The sequence below is a fragment of the Nannobrachium achirus genome, assembly GCF_963921795.1.
Source record: "Nannobrachium achirus genome assembly, chromosome: 16".
NCBI classification, from domain to species: Eukaryota; Metazoa; Chordata; class Actinopteri; order Myctophiformes; family Myctophidae; genus Nannobrachium; species Nannobrachium achirus.
In genome coordinates this window covers 60,989,936-61,012,730 of record NC_137823.1, presented here as the reverse complement: position 1 = coordinate 61,012,730, position 22,795 = coordinate 60,989,936, and the positions used below count along the sequence as shown (strand labels likewise).

The 22,795-nt window shown below is 41.7% G+C and overlaps 1 protein-coding gene across 1 annotated transcript; it reads right to left on the bottom strand.

Moving 5' to 3' along the window:
* Positions 1–7,313: 7,313 nt before the first annotated feature.
* slc35a1 (solute carrier family 35 member A1) lies at positions 7,314–15,203 on the bottom strand. The gene is made up of 8 exons (XM_080744623.1): positions 15,068–15,203; positions 13,783–13,960; positions 12,119–12,278; positions 10,882–11,034; positions 9,692–9,758; positions 9,391–9,567; positions 8,697–8,831; positions 7,314–7,900 (listed from the first exon to the last, which is right to left on the bottom strand). The coding sequence occupies exons 1-8, from the start codon at positions 15,075–15,077 to the stop codon at positions 7,767–7,769; spliced, it is 1,014 nt and encodes a 337-aa protein (XP_080600749.1). The 5' UTR covers positions 15,078–15,203; the 3' UTR covers positions 7,314–7,766.
* Between the last annotated feature and the right edge of the window lie 7,592 nt (positions 15,204–22,795).

The window sequence follows — 22,795 nt, the reverse complement described above, 5'->3', positions numbered from 1 at the left end:
GTTCATTTTGACACTCTATTCCAGGTTATTGTTTAAAACGATTTGTACTTTTACTGAGTCTGCACCTGCATTTACACTTGAAAGCACTTTAAAGCAAACAGAGATGTTTCATTTTAGCCCAAGTAATGTCATTCAAATTCATACCCTTTTTGTCATATATGGATTTCTTAGTTTCAGATGATCAAAACTATAGCAGTTTCAGCCACAAGTTTTTCTTGTTTTGCCCTTCACTTTAGACAGTTACATTAAAAAGACACTTTACATTTGTGACAATCTCAAAGTGCTACAATAGGCAGTATCATCACACCATAAACTTTAAAGTTTAACTAGTTTCTCAATTAAATACTGCTGAATTATTAAATATATAATTAATAATTAAATGTGTATGTGTCACAACCCGGCCTGTGGGGCCATGACAAATTGAGGACACGTGGTAGTGGTTTTAAATGTAACAATAATTTATTAACAAAATGTTTAAGTAATACTTTCAAGAGTTTGAGCTGTGTAGGTCAGTAATCAGTAGTGTGAGCAATGCATGGATGTGTGGTAGGGGTAGTTGGCCGGGGACCCAGTCACCAAAATGGGAGGGGACCTGTGATTCTCTGCAGTACTTTTTATTTCTGTTTTATATATTAGTTTGGTCATTAAGGTCCACAGAATGAGAGGCCTGCTCTGCTGGAAACATCGCGGAAAAAAAAGTTATGGTCATTTGTATATTCACTGTCCCATTGACTCCACTAGAAATATTTTTTTTAAAGTCTGCTTTAATTAGCATGTGAGGGGTCAAACTAAGGGTTTTTCGTGATTCTGAATCCATTGCAAGCATCTGTTTTGCATGAAAAACATTCCTTGGGCTAGATATCAGCCCCCCAAAACAGTCAAAAGTGACGAGTCATCACTTTTATTCCACTTTTCACAGTTTTGGGCTGCCGAAAGTTAACCCAAGCAATGTTTATGCAAAACAAATGCTTGCTATTACTAAAAATCATGAAGAACCCCTAGTTTGACCCCTCACATGCTAATTAAAGCAGATGTTTTTCCTTTTTTTAATATTTCTAGTGGAGTCAATGGGACAGTGAATATACAAATGGCCATAACTCTTTTTCGCGATGTTTCCGGCAGAGCAGGCCTCTCATTCTGTGGACCTTAATGACCAAACTAATAGATAAAACGGAAATAAAAAGTACGGCAGAAAATCACAGGTCCTACCCCATTCCTTGAGCTTTTGGGCTTGTGGGTCCCCGGCTAAGTGTGGGGTGTTGAAGAGTGTGCAAACTCAAACATAACTTAAGGGAAAGCAAATAAAAGAGGTGCTGTCGTCTGGACAGGGAGAGAAACACTGGCTTGCCACCCAGTCTTATGTAGGGCTCCAGGGAGTACTGGCCAGGTGCTCCCAATGCACCTAATCATCAAGCTCATTGGCCGACACCCATAGGCTCTGTGGGAGAAGCACATATACAGGGAGAACACCATGGACACCACAGGCCCTACAGGCCAGGTCAAAGGGGCTGTGACATATATAATATAATATGTAGATGATTATTTACAAAAAATAGAAGTCTCCTGGATTCTGACAGTCCTCTGTTGGCAACCCCCTGGACAGAGTAATGTAGAAAAGGCGTCACATTAACGTCTTTGTGCAACATTTAAATATGACCTTTGGATTGAAATCGAAGTGTTTATAGATTGCCTCATGAAAACCCTGTACATATATAAAATGTCACAATGTGACATGGCTCTGTTTACAGTTTACACAATGCTGTACCCCCTCCAACTGTATAGGTCTATATGTTCCCCATTTTCAACTGTTTTTATTTTATCTGTGATACTTAACACTTTGACCGCCACGGAGGTCATATGCCACATACGTTTTTACCCCCCCTTCACCGCCACGAACGGCATATGCCACATAAATGTCTTTTTTTTATTAAACACAAGATTAGGAGCATATGTATCACTGACGCTTGGATTCAGCCGTCCTGGGCCCTGGAATGACTAAAATCACCATGGTTACCATTGTGTGGCCAATCAGCTTGTGTTACCTTGTGTTACCATGGTGATTTGGTACATGACCGTCCTCCCCAGGCCTGGGATTGCTGGATGGACGGCATTCACGGAAGGAGCAGCATGTGTTTGGGGGGGGGTTTAGTTTAGTGCTTTACTATACTACTGAGGACTACTTCTACAGCGTTACATGTGATCTGAAAAGTTTTACTGGATCGTCATGGTTCATCGACCAGGCCACCAGGGACCACCGAGCCGCGGCGTCGCAGCGAAAAGAACTGCTATATAAAGTAAGTGGTTGTTGCTAGATTGATTGATTGATACAGTGGTGTATTGCCGTGTTTGGGGGGACGTCGCTCCGAGAGCAAGCATGAGATGAGAGATGATTATGCTCATCTCGGATCACAACAGGTGGTCCGCGCAACAGGTGGTCCGCGCGCGGACCACCGATTGAGCAGGGCGTTTAGCTCAGCGGCGTCAGTTCAGAAAAAGCTAAGTTATGGCAACATGACTGGTGTCTTTCACGCGCGCGAGGCTCGCGTGCAAGACACCAGTCATGTTACCATACCTTGACAACAGGCACGATTACAGTACATTTTATTATATTCCCCCTGTAGCCAAGGTATGGCAGCTGCCATAGCTTGCCATACCCAATTGACGCCTCTTTAGCTTAGCTTGGTGAGAAAGGAGGACAGATGCTCCATTTAGTGCAAAACAAACACATCCCAGCAAAACAACCACTATAAGTCACTCGCAAACGTCGCAGTCTGACCAATCCAGCGAGATGGAGATCGAAAAAGAATCCCAGTGGTAATCCTCATTGTATTTTTATAGTTTTATCGTGTTTTATTCTAAAAGTAACCTGGTGCCAACGTTGTTTGCTAAGCCTGCTCAGATTTCCTCTCTCTTCCTCTCTCTCTTCCTCTCTCTCTCTCTCTCTCTCTCTGCCATGATACAAGAGAGAAAGTTGGGGAGAGAGAGATTGATTGATTGATTGATTGATTGAAGACTTTATTAGAAGTTTGCATAGGAAAAGGTACAGTTTCATGACGGTACAGTTCACTGGTACAAGGTCTACTAAAAGGAGATCATGAGATCCATGAAAAGACTAGGCTTATTTCCATAGTAAACCATTGCAGTATCTCATATAACATTGAATGACAGACGGATAGAACACAGTACTATGCAGTAGATATAGTCAGGAAAAAAGGGGGAAATAAAAAACAGTATAAAAACATACAGTAGGTAAATACAAAGAAGGGATTGATTGATTGATTGATTGATTGAAGACTTTATTAGAAGTTTGCATAGGAAAAGGTACAGTTTCATGACGGTACAGTTCACTGGTACAAGGTCTACTAAAAGGAGAGCCATGAAAATACTAAGCTCATAGTGCCTTGCTGGGCTATGAGCTTGTAGATCGGCTATTAGGCATCATATGTAAATGGAAGATCTACAAGCTCATAGCGCGGTGCCGGGCTATGAGCTTGTAGATCTGCTATTTTGGAAATATATGTACCTGTGTATATAAAATGTATAGCAAATAATTATATATACCTTATGGTAATTATGTTTTTTTTTTTCATAATTACTCTTACTTGCAGTTGCCTGGTCTGGATTCTAACATGGTGAAGTTTGTCGCAGTTGGCTTGACTTTGTCAATACAAACATTTCCATATGAATGTACATCAATTTTTATTTAATTTTATGTATTATGACTTTGAATTGCTCAGGGTAGTTTGACCGTTTTAGTTTGAAGTGACTAAAATGATGATTGCAATGGAACACATCTACAACTATACTGAAGTGAAACAGCAATGTAAAGTTTTTTTTTAATCTTTATCAGAGTTTTTATCTTTATTTTTGAGATGTCTGATGTCTAACTGAAGGCTTGAATAAAAAATCCCAGGTCAAAACACAGTGGATTCTACTCTGTCTCTCCTTCATCCTGGGAAGATGAAAAAAGAGCCTCTGTCAGTCTCCTGGCTTCTTCCACTTTCCTGCCTTATAACTAGACCACGGTACAACTTTTTTTTTACTTTTTTTTTACAGCATTATGGCCGGTACCCTGTTCTTCATTTAGAGGTACTGTGTGTTCTTGTACCATTTACCAATTTGTTTCTAGGGCTTCTGAAAGTTTTTTTCCTTTGACCTCAATTATCTCAGAAAGTAAATTTCTGATGCTCCTTTTTCATCTGTACAGCTTTCGCTCTCCCTCAGGTTTCTCCACAGCAGAACACCACAGCAGGAGGAAATTTTTATGGTGAAAGCTAAGGTTCCGACTCTATATTCTCTGAAATTTTTGTCAATTTTCGTACATCCTACCATTTTCAATTTATTCCGTCAAAAATGAATGGCCGTCTATGGTGGCAAGGGTTATACCCTTAAAACCCTTAACATTGTGGCAGTCAAAGTGTTAATTTGGCAATGTAAACGTATGTTTACACATGCAAATATAGCGCCTTTGAAGCAAGAGATGATACCGTAACTCAACTGGCTCAACGGGCCAATCTTCTTGGTGTTGCGGGTTGCTTCCTTGTCTGTTGAGTGGGGGGCTCGGGTTCGCCTCTGCCTCACTCAAGTCTACTAAAATGTTACAATATGCTAGAAAATGTGCAATTTGTGAAATTGCAAGTGTGGTTGCCCTGTGGTTCAAATCATATTTGAGTTTTGGGAAGCGAATTTCCATTATTTGGGGGGCTGTTTGTTTACCAGTAAGAGCTGCATCTTGAGCATTGTAATGCATTTACTGGGCTGATTTGACCTATGTGGGACCAGAGCCTGCTTTTAGTGTGTCAATGAACAAAGTTCATCCAGATGACGGGGATCCCCATATAGGCCTATGAGTACAACGGGGTACCCTAACAGGGCATCCATAAACCCTAACCCTAAACTTTTAACGGCATAATATTTGTCTACCATTTGTTGTCTAGATGTTTGAAAGTTTGACCCACAATGGAAATAATCCTCTTTTAGGCATTTTAGAACACAGTAAACATAATAGTGTTAGTGTTAAAGAGCACACCTGGGAAGTGGGTGGTCACAGATTTGATTCCCCAGCTTGACTGTTTGTCTCCAACATCTTACATTTTTGAGCGGTGGTCACACCGTCTCCATAGCGTGGCCGTGTGTGTAGGTATGTATGTTTGTATGTGGGTGGGTGGGTCAGGCACACACACACACACACGGGGGGGAAGGGGGGGGGGTTGGTGGGTAAGAGGGTGCTGTTGAGACTAGCCTGGGGGGGGGGGGCGGGGGGAGGTGACAGAATTCATAGATATAGAACACAGAATATGTACAGTACAGTACAGTTAGGTACAGTAGAGTACAGTATACAGTACAGTTAGGTACAGTATACAGTACAGTAAAGTACAGTAAGGTAATACGCAGTTATTACTGTTGTTTGAGCACGCCCGAGTTTTTTCAAAACTTTTTTTTTTCCAAATCTTTTTTTTTTCAAAAACTTTAAAAACTTTTTTTTCAAAAACTTTTTTTCAAAAAACTCTCAAAAAACTTTTTTTTCAAAAAACTTTTTTTTTCCAAAAAACTTTTTTTTTCCAAAAACTTTTTTTTTCAATTTTTTTTTTTTTCAAAAAACCTTTTTTTTCCCAAAACTTTTTTTTCAAAAAAAGCAGCCTGAACTCTAGACTTTTGCGGCCCGAGGGGAAGGGGGGAGGGGGGGGTTGGTGGGTAAACCACCGCTCAGTTCACACGGGTGTGATTTTTTATCTTTTAATACACATCTTTCTTATAGGAGCTCCTGGCACTACATGTTTTCAGATAGTGGTCTGCGGCCAAATTTGTATAGATCAGATTTTACTTGACAAAAGCTTGAAAACCTCTGTGTCATCGCAGTTCAATGGATAGAGTAACTGCCTTGAGGACTACGAGTTGGAGGTTAAAGTCCCAGCCCTGATAGTGTGTTGTGTTGGATTAAGGGTTGCAAACATTGAACTGTCAGATTTGGGAGATTTCTTCTTTGGGGGTGCGCGGAACTTCACAACGGGGGTCAGGGGGACCCTCCCCCCAAAACGTCTTAACAGATAGGCCTATCCACCTGTTTCCGCGGGAGTTTACTGGAGATTATTTGGACCTGTTTGGACCACACTTCCGGTTTAACAGCAGACATACAAGCTCACATCGCGTCGCAGATGCACACGTTGTGAGCTTGTAAATCACACTCGGCTGCGGCGCCGGAAGCTCGGTACAGCGTCTGCGCAATGCACTATGGGGCGTTGGAAAGTCGTGGATATATTTCCTTGTGTTCTGTTGAATTGTTTTGCATGTTTGATAGGCCAGGCTTGCTTTACTAACATGGGTACAATTTCAGCCTTAAAATGCCAAATGTAATTGTGCAGATTTTATGACTGAAGCACAGCATAGGTTTAATTTTCACAGTATACTATAATTACTGAGCAGAACTGACACACTGCACTTATACACCATAGGCATCATTGTTTAATGAAAGCAGTGAAATAATTATTTAAAACTGAAATGGACATGGTAAAAACATGATAAAACAGATCATCACAAAGATTGAAGTGATTCAACTATACACTGGTGCTGGCTTAAAAAGAGTGATCAGCAAATAATAAAGACACTGACCTATTATAGGGCTGAGTGATAATGGATAAATCAAATATCACAATTATTTTTGACTAAAAATATCGATATTGTGATAACATGATATTGTGACAATATCAGGCTCACATCACAAAGCATTGTGAGGTTGTAGATCAGCTAGTTTAGGTATTTTTGAAATTGACACATTTTGAAAGTATACAATAAGGCTCAAGAAAAGACAACACTTTTGCTACATCACGATATAACAATATCCCAAATCCCAGACGATATCTAGTCTCATATCATATCAATAGAATATCGATATATTGCCCAGTCCACAATCCATTAACATGCCAACAACAAGAGACTGAGGCCTTCCAAGTTGAGCAGTGCAATTGAGAGTTCTGTGCTATCCACACACAGTATGACATACTTGGCAGCCATTGACATTTGGCATATCAAAGTCTCTGTACTCCAGCATCCAGATAATGATTGATGTCATTGACCTTGTAGTCTTTTTGAACTACTAATAAAAAAGGGGACAGCTTTCTAGCATCAATTGCCAAAGAATATCGTCACTGTCGGGCAGAAACCTCGTATTTCCAAGTTTCAAGTTTGCACGTTTTTTCACCAAGTAAGGCCCTGCTTCATCATACAAGACTGTCGCACAAAAGTAGTGAAAACAGCCGATCTACAAGCACACAACGCCTCGCGGTGCGAGGCGTTGTGTGCTTGTAGATCTGCTATTTTCACTAGTTTAGTTTAAAATGATACATACAAAAAGAACAGTCTTGGACATACAAGGTTTCCACCCGACACCGACGATACACAGTAATAATCTTGAAAATGAAAACAATAAAGAGTGAATTAAATAACTGTGGCATAGAAAGGCTCAACTTTTCTTAAACTAAACATATTGATCTCTCACTCCCACATGGGTGATGTAAGGTGATTGTGATGTGAATTGATTGGTCATGAAGGTACAGACAGAGGTGGATAAACCTACATGCAAACACAGGCTATGTGCCAAGTTCTGTGTCATGTACCGAATTTAGATCCAATCCCAAGGGCATTGAAAGGAAAAGTTGTAGTGTGGCTCTGGAATGCCCCCACTGGCCCGGCCTCTTTAAGGCCTTGTAACATGAAGCTTGTCCTCCAATCAAAAAAAAAAAAGAGCTGTTCTTGCACAGCTTGTGGATTCAAACTGTGATGAGTTTCTGTTTGGATTCCTTGTCTGCGTCCAGCCTGGACACCTTGGACGTGTCCTGCTTTGGAAGGCCATACAGGTAGATGGACACGCACACCAGCGAGGCTCCGGAGGCAAAAGTGACCGCTGTGAAATATTGAGGCAAACATACTGTAGCAACCATTACACATTATTGTGTTCCATCATTATTTTATATTTTAACCAGTGAAAAATAGCAGATATACAAGCTCACAGCACGGCACTGAGTGCCACGCTGCGAGCTTGTAGATCTGCTATTTTTGAAAAACCGTGAAAATTTGAATTTTGACCCGATTCTATAAGTGTCTTTTGAATCCTTCAAAAAAAAAAATTAAAAATCTGGCCAGCCATCGTCAAAGAAAAGGTCCTTTTCAGTTAACTGGAGCTCAGTTAGTCTGTTCTTGAGAGACTACTATGTCAGTGGTTCTCAAACCTTTTCATGTGAAGGACCCCCAAAAATGATATTTATTTGGCCACGGACCCGCATCTCAAAATATCTAGTTCCAGGGACCACCCAGAAGCAAAATTTGAGTTACAAACGTTCACTTTAAAAATACATATATTCAAAGATTTGCACACATTTTCACGACTTTTTCAAAAATAGCAGATCTACAAGCACTCGGTGAGCTTGTATATCAGCTATTTTTCACTGGTTAAAGCATTCAATAATTCTAGGCCTAAATGGGTTAATAAATGTATCCAAACCCATTATTTTATAATGCATGCCATCTTGTAAATTCAATTTGTTTTTTATAATACCCAACACATGCTGTATGACATGTCGGAAAGGAGACATGTCGGAATGGAGACATGTAACCAGGCAGAACCTTTGCTTTGGTTCTGCACCTGAACCTTGGAATGAATGAATGACATATTTTAAATTACAAAAGTTTGAAAGACTCACTTATCTGTAGGCCAAACAAAAGGACCGAAGCCACGGTTGAGAGAACGATGGCCGCCGCGGCAGAGAAGCCCTTCATGATGTTGTCTGTGTACTTGACCACCACCGATGTATACAGACCCCCCACACTGGCCAGGACTGGCATGGCATGGCACAGAACAATAAACAATTGCAGCATGTGAGACACAAACACTACAAATACTAGGGACAAAAATCGTGCACTTTATGAAAGAAGCATGACATTTGGCACACAGTTAGAACGTGCCATATGGAACATTTTTGGCTATAGGGACATCGCAGATTTGTCTTGGGAAACTTGTGGTAGCCAATCAAAGTTGGGCTCGCATAGACTTTACTATACAGTAAAATACAAAAAATAAATATGCTTTAAGTAGCATGTGAGGGGTCAAACTAGGTGTTTTTCGGGATTCTGAATCCAGTGCAAGCATTTGTATCGCAAGAAAAACATTCCTTTCCGAGAAACGGCCCCCACAAAACTGTGAAAAGTGATGACTCATCACTAAACCATAGTTTTATGGGGGCCGTTTTTAGCCCAAGGAATCATGCTTCTTTCATAAAGTGCACGATTCCATCAAAATACTGCCCGAAACGACCGGACTATAGGGTTAAATGTGAACAACAGTCAACTGGCTTCATTTGACTCACATACTACGAAGCTCCATACATACATACTTACATACTACGAAGCACACCCACGGTGTGTAACCAAAGAAGAAGCCTTTCACGAGGACCTTGTCGCCCTCCGTCATGTAAACGCCAGCCAGGGTGACCACGATGCCAGACAGGTACATCTGGATGTTCCTCACCCACAGGGACGTATCGGAGCTCTTCAGTACCTTCTCGAAGTACACGCCTTCACCAGAGCCAACACACAAGATTTAACCACATTAACACTGGCCTGCTATTATAGGCAAAACCTTTTCAAAATGTCTACTAAGTCGGGTTATGGTACTTTATGAGCGGTGAGAACACACTACCTGCGAATCCAGAACACAGGACAGCAACAGCAATGGCCACGAACCCAACAAAAGGGTTTTGCTCAATCTGAAAAAGACAGATGCACAGATAGGTATTACTATGAGCAAATTACATATACCAATCAGTGTTTTTTTATTAATTATCTCCGCCATGCCGAAAGGCATGGCTATGTTTTGCACCCTGTCTGTCTGTCTGTCTGTCTGTCCGTCTGTCGGTTGCCAGCTAGTCTCTGGCACCAGTCGCTGCCAAACTGCACACACACACTCCCTGGATGCCAATTCAGAACCGCTGCCCCACATTTTTCACATGGGCCTCTTCAAGCGCCACCAGGAGGCCACAATAACCTACCTGTGCTCCAAAGAGCACTGCTTCTAGTTTCTTTTTGTTATACAGGAGGACAATTTAGTGAGACAGAATGGCAAAGACAAGAGGGAAGACATGTGATGTAGCTTCAGCCAAAATCAAACCAGGGGCATTGGGGGACAATATAATATAGTCACAATACCGATAGAGGTTATTTTGGTCAGAAATAGAGTGATATTGCATAATTCCAGCCCTAACAACAACACATTATCCACTCATCTAACCATTGCGCCCCACAAGATTGACTTAACACAGTCGGTGCCGTATTTAAAGTGGGACCTCTTATATTGCTGTTTCGCCACCAAAATGGTACAAAGGGTTAAAAAATAGTGTGCACACTGGTGGACGAATTCGTGCACAGATCAGGCACTATGCATGTGCACGCTTTTCATTTTGTGATTGCGATCATGCCTAATACATTGTTGGAGGTCCAAAAAACATTTTTGAAAAGACGATAAAAAGACGATTGGCAGGGAAGGCCATAGTTAAAATCGAACCTCTGTTCGAAGTGGAGCTGTGTGTGTGTGTGTGTGTGTGTGTGTGTGTGTGTGTGTGTGTGTGTGTGTGTGTGTGTGTGTGTGTGTGTGTGTGTGTGTGTGTGCGTGCGCAACAGCGCCCCTCCCTTAACATGTGTGGTCAGAAAAGGTTACTGCAGTGCAGGCTACAGACAGACAGACAGACACGGACGGAGACACGGAGACAGACAGACCCACACACACGGCCACGTATAGGGAGCTTGTGTTCCACACAGCTCCAAAAAGAAGATTTTATTATAGAAATCGTCTTTTTCGCATTGTATGAGTTTAACATGGCACAACAACACTACCTGGACCCCAGTGACTTCTGCAGGTTTCCACTGGACAAGGGTCACCCCCCCGCAGAGCATGAAGACAGAGAACCACTGCAGGCGGCTGAGAGAGCGGCCCAGCATGAGCACCGTGCACAGGGCTGTGCAGGGGATCTTTAACTGGTACGTCACCTACACAACACACACACACACACACACACACAGACAGCAGGGAAACCACAGAGGAACCAGTCAGACAAGGTGCCTTCCACGGCCAAACACCTTTAGGATTTACAATTAGGCATTTAGCAGGCGCTCTTAATCCAGAGCAATTTACAATAAACAAGGACAGCACAAGCTCAATCAATCCATCAACATCAAATGCATAGACATCTAGTCATAGTCATCTAAAAATCATAGGTAGTCCTAGAACGTATTTAGTAAAATCAATCAAAATCAAAACATCAATAATCTGTACATTGAAGCTTTACACACTAGCTTCAATGTACGATATAGGATGCTGAAAGTTAGAAGTTTTCATATTTGTCCTCCTTAGGTCCTTTGTGCTTTTCTTAACCATTTTCACCTGGTATCCTTATTTTGGCCATGTCTATAATAATCAATAAGGAGTGGAATAAGGGACCACAATTGAAATAAGCCTTTGGGCTTCTTTATATTTTATCCCTTTTATTTTATTGTATGTTTATACTCAATCAAATCAAAACAATAATAAGGAAATTAGGTACATATGTAGGTATATAAATGGATGCACAAAGCTGCTACCTTAGGAGATCAATAAGCCTTTTAAAAATATTAAAAATGCATTTAAAAGGATGGTGTTTATTGCGAAAATAGCAGATCTAAGTTCGCGGCACTGATGTTTTGTAACCTTTTAATCTGCTATTTTCACTATTTCTTAAAGGAGTAGTTCACGCCCAAAATGACTTTTTTTCTATTGATTAGTCACGACATGGAGACTAGAGTTCAATAATATTTTTTGTTTTTTGTCGCATTCCTAAGACAAAAATGTGATAACAATACATTTACCCCCATTTGTTCTGGATGGGGACCCGTTTCGAAACGGGTCCCCATCCAGAATCAATGGGGGTAAATTTAATAGAAACAACTCAGTGAAAATTCACAAAATCTGAAACTCTGAAAGACACATGGGGAGATTAGCCACATTACCTGATACACAGCTGCATCTAGGTTGGGGAGATTAGCCACATTACCTGATACACAGCTGCATCTAGGTTGGGGAGATTAGCCACATTACCTGATACACAGCTGCATCCAGGTTGCTCAGGGCCAGAAAGGCCATGTTATTCTGAACGGCATACACAACAGAAGGAATGCTCAGTTTCAGCAACTCTCTGGGACTTCTTAATACATGTTCCACAAGGGCGTTCTTCAGCCTGCTGGGACTACCTGTTTCCCTGTAGCAAGAAAAATGGGGACAAAATGTGTTAAAACAGAAACTAAAGGAATGCCATGGTGATACTGTATACCATGGGTCTTCAACAAGGGGTCCTCGGTTACTACAGGAGGGGGTCCTCCAAATCTTTGAGTGATAGAAACTTATTTTTCTCCTTTTTTATATTAACCACTTGAACCATATAGTGTCCATATTCTGAGAACTTTAGCCACACCAAAGCTACACCAAAGAGCTTTGGTGTAGAGGGGAAAAAGAGCAGACTAAGTACAGAGTGAAAGGCCAAGTTTATTAAGTATGACGGTTCAAGTGGTTAAATATCTGAAAACACAAATTGACATGAATCCAAAATACACTGACGATTGTGCTGTCAAACAATAAAACTATATGGACTCTATGATAAGGTAGTGGGGGTCCCTGCTTCATCTCTCTCTCAACTAAAGGGTCCTTGGCCTGAAAATGTTGAAGACCCCTGCTGTATACAATTGAACAGATCTTATGTAAGACCTTTACTGAATGACTTCCTTCCTGACCAGATTAAAGGAAGCACCAGTATTGGTGCGACCCACAAGACCGACAGTTTGGAGATCTTGTGGAGAAAAGATAAAGAATCTTTTCATTGCTAATGTAGAAGGCTGGCACAAACGTTCTGGGCTGGATTTCCCCAAAGCATCCTAAAACCAGGTTAATCTTAGTTCCACTGTCTGTAATGCCTCATTCACACTACAGATATATAGTTGAACGTTTTGCTTGGTAATTCAATGTAATCTCAATGGAAACCAGCTTTAAAGGCTGGATTCCAAGGACAGCCGACACGCCCAGCCTTTAAAGCTGGTTTCCATTGAGATTACATTGAATTACCAAGCAAAACGTTCAACTATATATCTGTAGTGTGAATGAGGCATAAGTCCAAACATACCAGTACAAACAGATTTTGAAAACAGTAAACACAGAGCACAAATAATGTAATATTCCAGCCGTTTGTCGTGCAGAAGTAGAAATGCTGTATCTCATCATATGGTAACAATGACACTGTGTTTAATGATACCCTAGAGAGCTCTGTAAAGATCATTTCAAGGCCACAATGGAAAGCCATGCGGAAATTGCATATATCACCGGATCATGTTCACTGTGGCCTTGCTATTATAATATTTCTGAATGTGTTCTGCTTGAGGTGCGCACAACACACACACACACACACACACACACACACACACACACACACACACACACACACACACACTACAGTAACATACATCAATCATTCATTGCCAGAGCGGACAGTCAAAATAAAACAAGGCCACTTACTCCATAAACCTAGCATAATATACATTTATTGCGACCATAAATTTAATATGAGAAACATCACAGCTTGTCCGTGTGTAGACGTGTACACATTTTTTTTTGATAGCTCTTCACCTTGGACTATGATAGAGGCTTTACTAGTTTAATTTGGACACTTGGGGGAGGAACCATACACAGATTGCTTCCATTTGTTTCATACTCACTTTGCCAGCATCCCAAGGCTCAGTATCAACTTGATGACTTCAGTGATGCACACTGCAGTAGTGGAGAAGTACAACTCTGATGATATGGTCCTGGTGTATCGCAGTGCCACTGTGTAGGTCGCTGCCACTACTGTCATTACTGACAAGCAGTATAGTTTGAACACAACACTCACAGGTTCTGAAAGAAAAAAGAGCTATATTAATGTAAAAGTAAATCAAAAGCTACAATTTACCAGTTTGTGAGATGTACAAATCTTAGCCATAAATCATAACTCTTGTAGAGTGCTTTTATTTTGGGACGTTTCTCTCAAACGTCCCAAAATAAAAGCACTCTACAAGAGTTATGATTTATGGCCATACATCAAACATATAATTCTCCGAATGTCTGTCTGTCTGTCTGTCTGTCTGTCTGTCTGTCTGTATCTCCACGGTGGCTGGACCAATTGATCTGAATCTGCATGACCATTAGCATATGAACAGACCTGACATAACTGCAAAGCCCGTTTGTCACTTTCACAAATCGTATGCTGTATATTAACATTTTTATGGTTTATCTATTCTGCATCTAGCATGAGGCATATCTATTCTGCATCTAGCATGAGGCAACATTTGTAACCAAAATCTTTGCTTCTGGGCCGGGGGTCCCCAGAAGAAAAAAATCAGATTGAGATGGGGTCTGCGGCCAAACAACACAATATCTTTTTGGGGGTCCTTGACATGACACAGTTGGAACCACTGATATATAGCATATGTTTTTCAGAAAACTTTTACAAGACCTGATTCAAGAATGCTGTGTCTGCTGGGAAGTGTATGTGCGTGTGTGTGTGTGTGTGTGTGTGTGTGTGTGTGTGTGTGTGTGTGTGTGTGTGTGTGTGTGTGTGCGTGCGTGCGTGTATGTACTTTCAACACATTTTCATGTTATATTGTTTTTCTTATATTACAAATTGATGCTTTTTACATTTTGCTGGGTTCTCCAACATTTCTTCTGTAATTTGAAGCACATCTTTGAACGGGTAGGACTAGTACAAATAATCTAACAAAATAGCCATTTAGCCTAAACAGTCCTAGAATGACAGCATAGCCACCAAGCAGGCAGGCACCAACACAACATACTGAAACTCGTGCTGGCAAAAGGCAGACAGACAGACTGAGACATGTTCATAATATATCCCCAATTCCCCATAGCTACCATTTTCGCTCTGGCTGTTGTAACCGCTAACAGCCTAACATTAGGCACTAAACTAATGCTAAACCATCTCCACTATCTATGATAGTCAACACTCACCGTTAGCCATTGTTGTTTTTTTGTTGTTTGTCTGAGTGGCGACGATAAGGGTCGTTCCGCTACATATTCATGGATGAGGGTTTGTGTGGAATGTGAATTATATCCTGATCACATCCTCATCTGTAGCAGCCGGACTGCTCTGTGTTCACCCGTGTTTGTTGGTCACAGAGGTGGGACGTTCGCGAACGACTCGAGTCTTTTGAACGGCTCTTTGAAATGAACGATGGGATCAGGTTGGCAGTAGACTGATTGATTGATTGATTGAAGACTTTATTAGAAGTTTGCATAGGAAAAGGTACAGTTTCATGACGGTACAGTTCACTGGTACAAGGTCTACTAAAAGGAGATCCATGAAAAGACTAAGCTTATTTCCACTGGAAACCATTGAAGTATCTCATATAACATTGAATGACAGACAAATAGAACACAGTACTATGCAGTAGATATGTAAAGAAAAACAAAAAAGAAAACAGTAAGTCTAAATAAACAGTATATACAAAGAAGGGGCAGGGGAGGGTAGGGTTGGGCTAGGTTAGTTTTTTACCAGTTGCGAATGGCTGCTGCCTGTAAGTGATTCTTCAGGGCAATTTTAAAGGATGCTAGTGATCCACACTCCTTTATGACCTTCGGTAAGGCTTTCCACATTTTGGTGGTATAGCAGAAAAAGGAGTTTGACCCTTTGTTGGTTTTGACTCTGGGTTGAAAGTGATCTGTGGCGCTGCCTCTGGTGTTGTAATTATGGACATCCTTAATGTTTATAAAGTATTTTGACAGGTACTTGGGTATCATAGTGGTGTAGTGTATCTTGTACACCAGGCCCATTGCAAGTTGCTGTACTCTGTCATCTACTCTGAGCCACCCCACTCTTAACTGGTGAGTAGCGGTGAGGTGAGTCTGATAGGGAAGGTGAAGTAGGACCCTAATTAGTTTATTTTGGGCTGTTTGGAGTTTAGTTTTTAGGGCTTGTGGGGCGTCACGATACCATACGTGGACTCCGTAGTCAAAGAGGGGCTGGATTATTGCACCAGCTATGGTCTTCAGTGTGTTGAAATTGACCATTGGGGCGATCCTCTGTAGGAAACGAGTCCGTTGGTTGATTTTATTTATTACTTTAGAAGTCATCTTTTCACTGGAAAGATTAGCTTCAAGACTACTAGGGAGGCGTTCCTTTCTAATGAACAGTTGTAAACATTCTTTACTTTAATATGTAAAAGTATCATCATTACTGCAATGTAGAAATACTCTGCCACAAGTAGAAGTTTGGAATTAAAATGTAGACTATTTGAGTAAAAGTAAAAAAGTATTGGTTGATTGTTTGTTTGATTGATTGATTGATTGATTGAAGACTTTATTAGAAGTTTGCATAGGAAAGGTACAGTTTCATGACGGTACAGTTCACTGGTACAAGGTCTACTAAAAGGAGATCCTAGAAAAGACTAAACTTATTTCCACAGGAAACCATTTAAGTATCTCATATAACATTGAATGACTATGCAGTAGATATAGTCGGTAAAAAAAGATCAAAATGTAGGTTTTCCTATGAGTAAAATGTAGATGCGATCATGCGACGCATTGTGAGCTTGTAGATCTGCTGTTTTCAAATGGCAGGTATGTATATGTCTGAAATAATGTATATATGGTTGAAGTTATTTGTAATTATAATCAAAATCTACAAAGTAACGATACTAAAATGAGCCAGTCTTTTGAACGGCTCTCTGAAAGGAACGGATCCCAGAGATCCAGCTCACTTCAAAGAGCCATAAATCCCATCTCTAGTTGGTCCGCTCCCACAATGCATAGAGCGATATCTACGACGACGACTAGTGGGCTCAGAATCAATTCGCATGCAAGTTGTAGATCCGGTGTAGAGCGGATACGGCAACGCTTTTACGCATGTATGGAAATGACCGGATACAGTAGGCGGGCTCTACACCGGATCTAAGCCCTGAACAGTAAATGGACACCAGGCTTTCCACCGTTATACGCCTGGTGGTGACGCGGGGTTAGGTGCGTTTGTTTCTTTGTCCAACATGTGCCGGCTATTTATTTTTTGCTGCCCCTCGAACGATGTTTTCAGACCAAAAGGAGAACCTACATTAATCCATTATTTTCATTGTCTTCATATAATTGGTCCCACTCCCTAAATGTCAATACGTCATGGTATATTCTGTCTAGTAGGTCTACTTGCTCTGAGTACTTGCTCTGTGGAGTGGACTATGGACAGTTCAGAAACCTGCCTAGCAGTGTCACTAACATCATTGGTAGCAGGTATGCCCATATATGGAGCAGGCATATGATATTCCCATATATGGAGATCTCTACATCTGTCAGTCCTTGTCCCTTTTATGGCCATATAATAACTATTCATATCTATTTCCTGAAGATTTTTTACAGAAGGGTTTTATATCATTTGTAGCCTGATTTACATCACATTTTATTCCTAAAACGGTTTTATGCCTGTTGCCAATATCCTCTGATTTATGGGGTGATAAATATCCAAAATCCCCTCTGTAATTTGTTTTGACTCCAATATTTCAAGAAAAACAAGTTTTGAACCTTGCTTTATACAATCTTCATACGTGTTCCTGAAATGATGCAAATTAGCACATAATATGCCAAATGCAATTTGCATATTTAAACATAATTTCAGAAAACTTAAATAAGTCTTAAAGTAATCAACTGGAGAAGTTTCATTACTGTGACATTTCTTTACCCTAATAGTCACCGGCCATGTCTCACCTCAAGTTAAAAATATATATTTTTTTATGTCAAACTCCTACATAGCTATGAATGACTTAATGACACTTTCTGAAGCAGAAGCTTGAGTTGCTAAACTTCAGAGAGGGCCTAGAAACTACAGGAGAGCCAAGAACAAATAGCTGGCCTGCATCACCTGACACTCAGCTTGTAAAGGTTTGCATTCTCTGAGCCAACATTGGCAAAAACAGACGATCTACAATCTACATGCTTTAGAATTGTTGTAGAGAGAAAGAACACAGTACAGTGCTAACCATTTTACTAAGTATTGAGGGTCTAGCTAATTACTAATTAACCTCGAATATTTAGATGTTACAGCTTGAACCCACACTTGGTAAATTGTCTCAAGTTAGTCAACATAGGGAAAGGAGGAGGACCAACATTTTACGTTTCAAAACTTTATTAAAGCCAATAGACAGGATTATTGCCAACATCCGATCAAGTTGAGGTCATATTACTCAGAGCCATATTGCCAGCGTTACCAGCTCATGTTGCTGCCACCGTTGGACCCTGCCATATTGCTCAGAGCATCGCAGTTGAAGCCCCACCCCGTCTTCACTCTGGTGTCGGAAGCGTTTTCCCCATTCATTTCTTCCATATACATTTCATTTCTGCTGAAGTGCAATAATCTGCCGGGCAGACAGGGGGCAGTAGCTACTTCCCCGGTAACCGCAAGATATGTGAAAGAAGAAGAAGCTAGACCAATCACAGACGTCGATTTCACCGGATGTACATGTTTAGCAGTATGGGAAATGCAGTTCTTCTCCGTGCGATCTTGATTAAAACGTGTTTTTACTAAAACTAGAGTGATTGCATACATACTCGGGGGTTCTACAGGAACATACAGTATAGAACCATTTTACAACCACCAGCCTAGTGGTTAAGTGTACATTGAATTGCTACGACTTTGTGGCTGATAATGAAAAACCCTATGGTAAAAATGAATGGCCAGCTTGCTTCCGACACCTCACTGCGATGCTCCATTGCCAGCGTTGGCTCATGTTGCTGCCACTGTTGGACTGAATACCAGAAAACTCGCCCTCTTTCAAAGTCACCCCAAACTCGTTTCCCAATGGTTCTGTGGCCTTAAGCTAGATGCAGATTAGACTAAAATCAAATCTGTGCTTCTGGGGGTCCCTGTAACAAAAAAAAAGTTTGGGGCGACTTATCTGGCTACCATTGGACTACATCATCATGTCCTTCACGTTGCCGGCATATCGTCATGTTGGGCCCACCAATCATCATGTGCTGCCGGACTGGGTGACGTTGCCCATGTCACCCATCATGGTGGGTTGGCTGGTGGTCTGGGTCATGTTGCCCATGTCAGACATCATGGTGATGGTGGGTCCACTGGTGGTCTCTGTCATGTTGCCCATGTCAGACATCATGGTGATGGTGGGTCCACTGGTGGTCTCTGTCATGTTGCCCATGTCAGACATCATGGTGAGTCCACTGGTGGTCTCTGTCATGTTGCCCATGTCAGACATCATGGTGATGGTGGGTCCACTGGTGGTCTCTGTCATGTTGCCCATGTCAGACATCATGGTGATGGTGGGTCTACTGGTGGTCTCAGTCATGTTGCCCATGTCAGACATCATGGTGATGGTGGGTCCACTGGTGGTCTCTGTCATGTTGCCCATGTCAGACATCATGGTGATGGTGGGTCCACTGGTGGTCTCTGTCATGTTGCCCATGTCAGACATCATGGTGATGGTGGGTCCACTGGTGGTCTCTGTCATGTTGCCCATGTCAGACATCATGGTGATGGTGGGTCCACTGGTGGTCTCAGTCATGTTGCCCATGTCAGACATCATGGTGATGGTGGGTCCACTGGTGGTCTCAGTCATGTTGCCCATGTCAGACATCATGGTGATGGTGGGTCCACTGGTGGTCTCAGTCATGTTGCCCATGTCAGACATCATGGTGATGGTGGGTCCACTGGTGGTCTCAGTCATGTTGCCCATGTCAGACATCATGGTGATGGTGGGTCCACTGGTGGTCTCTGTCATGTTGCCCATGTCAGACATCATGGTGATGGTGGGTCCACTGGTGGTCTCTGTCATGTTGCCCATGTCAGACATCATGGTGATGGTGGGTCCACTGGTGGTCTCTGTCATGTTGCCCATGTCAGCCATCATGGTGATGGTGGGTCCACTGGTGGTCTCTGTCATGTTGCCCATGTCAGCCATCATGGGGGGTCCGCCGCTGGTCTGAGTCATGTCAGGCAGACTCATCCAGTTGTCGCCAGTCATCACGTTGCCGCCGGCCTTCACGTTGCCACCAGCCATCACGCTGTCACCGGCCATCACGTTGCCACCGGCACTCACATTGAGGCCAGCCATCACGTTGTCACCGGCCATCACGTGTCCACCAGCCATCACGTTGCCACCGGCACTCACATTTTGGCCGGCCTTCACGTCACCACTGGCACTCACGTCGCCACCAGCCATCACGTTGCCGCCAGCCATCACGTCGCCTGTGTTGCTCCGACGTGTTCGGACGATTCCCATCTTAGAAACTGGGGGAGGGAAAAAAGAAAGTTATGAGAAAACCAATAACTAAAGACTTGCCACAGCATTACCTTTCTCCAGATTACCTATCAGCTATCATGGAGGGTACCCATATTCTCCAAGTTGCAATTACTTCTATTAACAGCCCTCTATATGAGAGAAAGTCCAATCTGATTGTAGGACATCTTTGTCATAGTGCTTATAGGGTGTGCCAAATGTAGTTATAAGAGCGGCCATTTCTTGGGTAAACACAGCCTTACACAGGTGTTCTGATTAGACTATAGCATTAGTTCTATGCAATCAAACAATTGAAACACCTGTGTTTTGACCCAAGAAATGGCCGCTAAGGACTACAATGACGTAGCCGCTGGCACACACCATTTATACAAAGTAACTGGGATAACAAGCAAGCAGTTAGAATAGCCTTGTTTTTACCTTCAAATCCTGTTATGGCATCATGTTTTAAATGGGATCTTGTGGACACTGTTGGCACAAAGACATTCTGAGTTTTAATACAGCTTAAGCTTGACACTCATTTTTGAGCTGTGCTCCTACGTCTGGCTTTTTGTGTAAAGCACGGAACTCCATGTTGACTAGACAGAACGGCCCATACATGGAGATATGCACGTGTGTCTTGTTTGTTACCATACAAAGAGATAGTCTCGCGTAGCCAGACAACTATTCCACAATTCTGGAACAGCAGCTCCCTAACGGCGAGTAATGGATTGCATTACCGTTCAAGAAAATATATTTTAAAATGTAATTTCTGCTAAGCAGCAAGCTAAACATGCTTATATGATTTTTATTTATATAATGATAAATGTGTGCGATGTGAGACTGAAACGGAAGTGACGAGGGGGCTTCACTTCCGCTTCATCTCGCACTCATCGTTTCTATTTCCCTTTACCAGACTGTATGCCGGGAGCATTTGACCAAATTGCAGAGGCAACAGTCTGGCCACGCGAGACTACAAAGAGAGCACTGCTCACTTTCACACGGTAAGATTCTTTTTAAAGTGGAACAAACAAATTAAGTTCAAGACATCCAATATTTAAATATTACACAAGGGTGTGTGTCATATCACAGAGTGATATCATGAGTATCAGCATGCCTGCGTTGCTTAGGCAGCAGAGTTGCTCGATTCAGCATTAGATTCGTCATTTTATCAGACACACCTCCTTCCTATATAAAACCATGATAGATAAATCAAAAACACCTTGGTTCTGGTGATTCATACTGTCCCAATACATGAGGTGCCATGTTTTTGCCATTACTTTTCATTCTATGCAATTTCTAAAAAAAAAGAAAAAAAAAAAAACAAGAACCACAGAATGAATGCGCCTCTAAACTGTCAGGACAGAATTTCGTTGATTAATCATTTAATCTTCCAATGATAACCTACAATTGCATAAATGCACATCAGAAAGAGACCAAAAAGCCTTTACCTTGGGCAAACCAAAGAGTCAGTACGACAAGCACAAGATTGTAAATGCTTCCCATTGCTGCCACTGTACAAGTTAGAAGTGCTGAGTAAGAAGCGACTGGCTGGCCCTCGGCAGAGCTTTTAAAGACTTGCTGCTGGTCCCACAGCTGTTCATGATCAGCATCAATGACTGGAAGAGTTCTCACCTGTTTGGATGGGAAGGTTTTGACACTGACAGGGGATGACACTAGTCCATGCCGTGGGCCATACGAGATGTCGCAAAACACATGCTTGCAATGGATTCAGAATAATGAAAAACCCCTAGTTAGACCCCTCATATGCTACTTAAAGCAGATTCATTCATGCATTTGTGTCCTGTATAGTTAATGGGACACCAACTTTAGCAGCTGATAACACCAATTCACCCTTTGTCAAGTCCCGCCCATTGTCCTGCCCCTCTCCACACCCATTGGTTGCTGTGTCTTGGTGGGACATTCAGTGGGACATTCCATCCACTGCCATGTTAATTCAGTTGCTTCATATTGTTATTCTGTGTGCTCAATTCTAATTTCAAACTTTGTTTCAGTCAATTGGAGCTGCTCAGTGGCAGCATAGTGAATCATTATGTTTTTAAATGTTTTTATTTCTCCCAAAAATATGTTTTAGCTAATTCAACATAAAAAAGGCGGGACAAGGCAGATAGAGCCTGCTGGTTGGTCAGTCAGGGACCAACCAAGAGGCTAACAAAGGATGAATTTAGCTGTGTCTCAGAAAGGGAACTTATACCAAAATAAAATCTACAGATATAGAGTTTTTCAGCACAAAGATTGTGGAAGTAGTAGGATAGGATGCCCCAAAAAGTGTTTTTTTCCCCCTTTTTTTTTACAGTATTTAGAATGGTTATCGTGAAAATATACCAGTTAGACTATACAGTATAAGTAATAACTTGTTTATTTGAAAAAGTTACACAGTATGACTTCAGACTTTACACTTTACATTCATGACTTTAATTCACAATATTATTGTTTTAAAGGATTT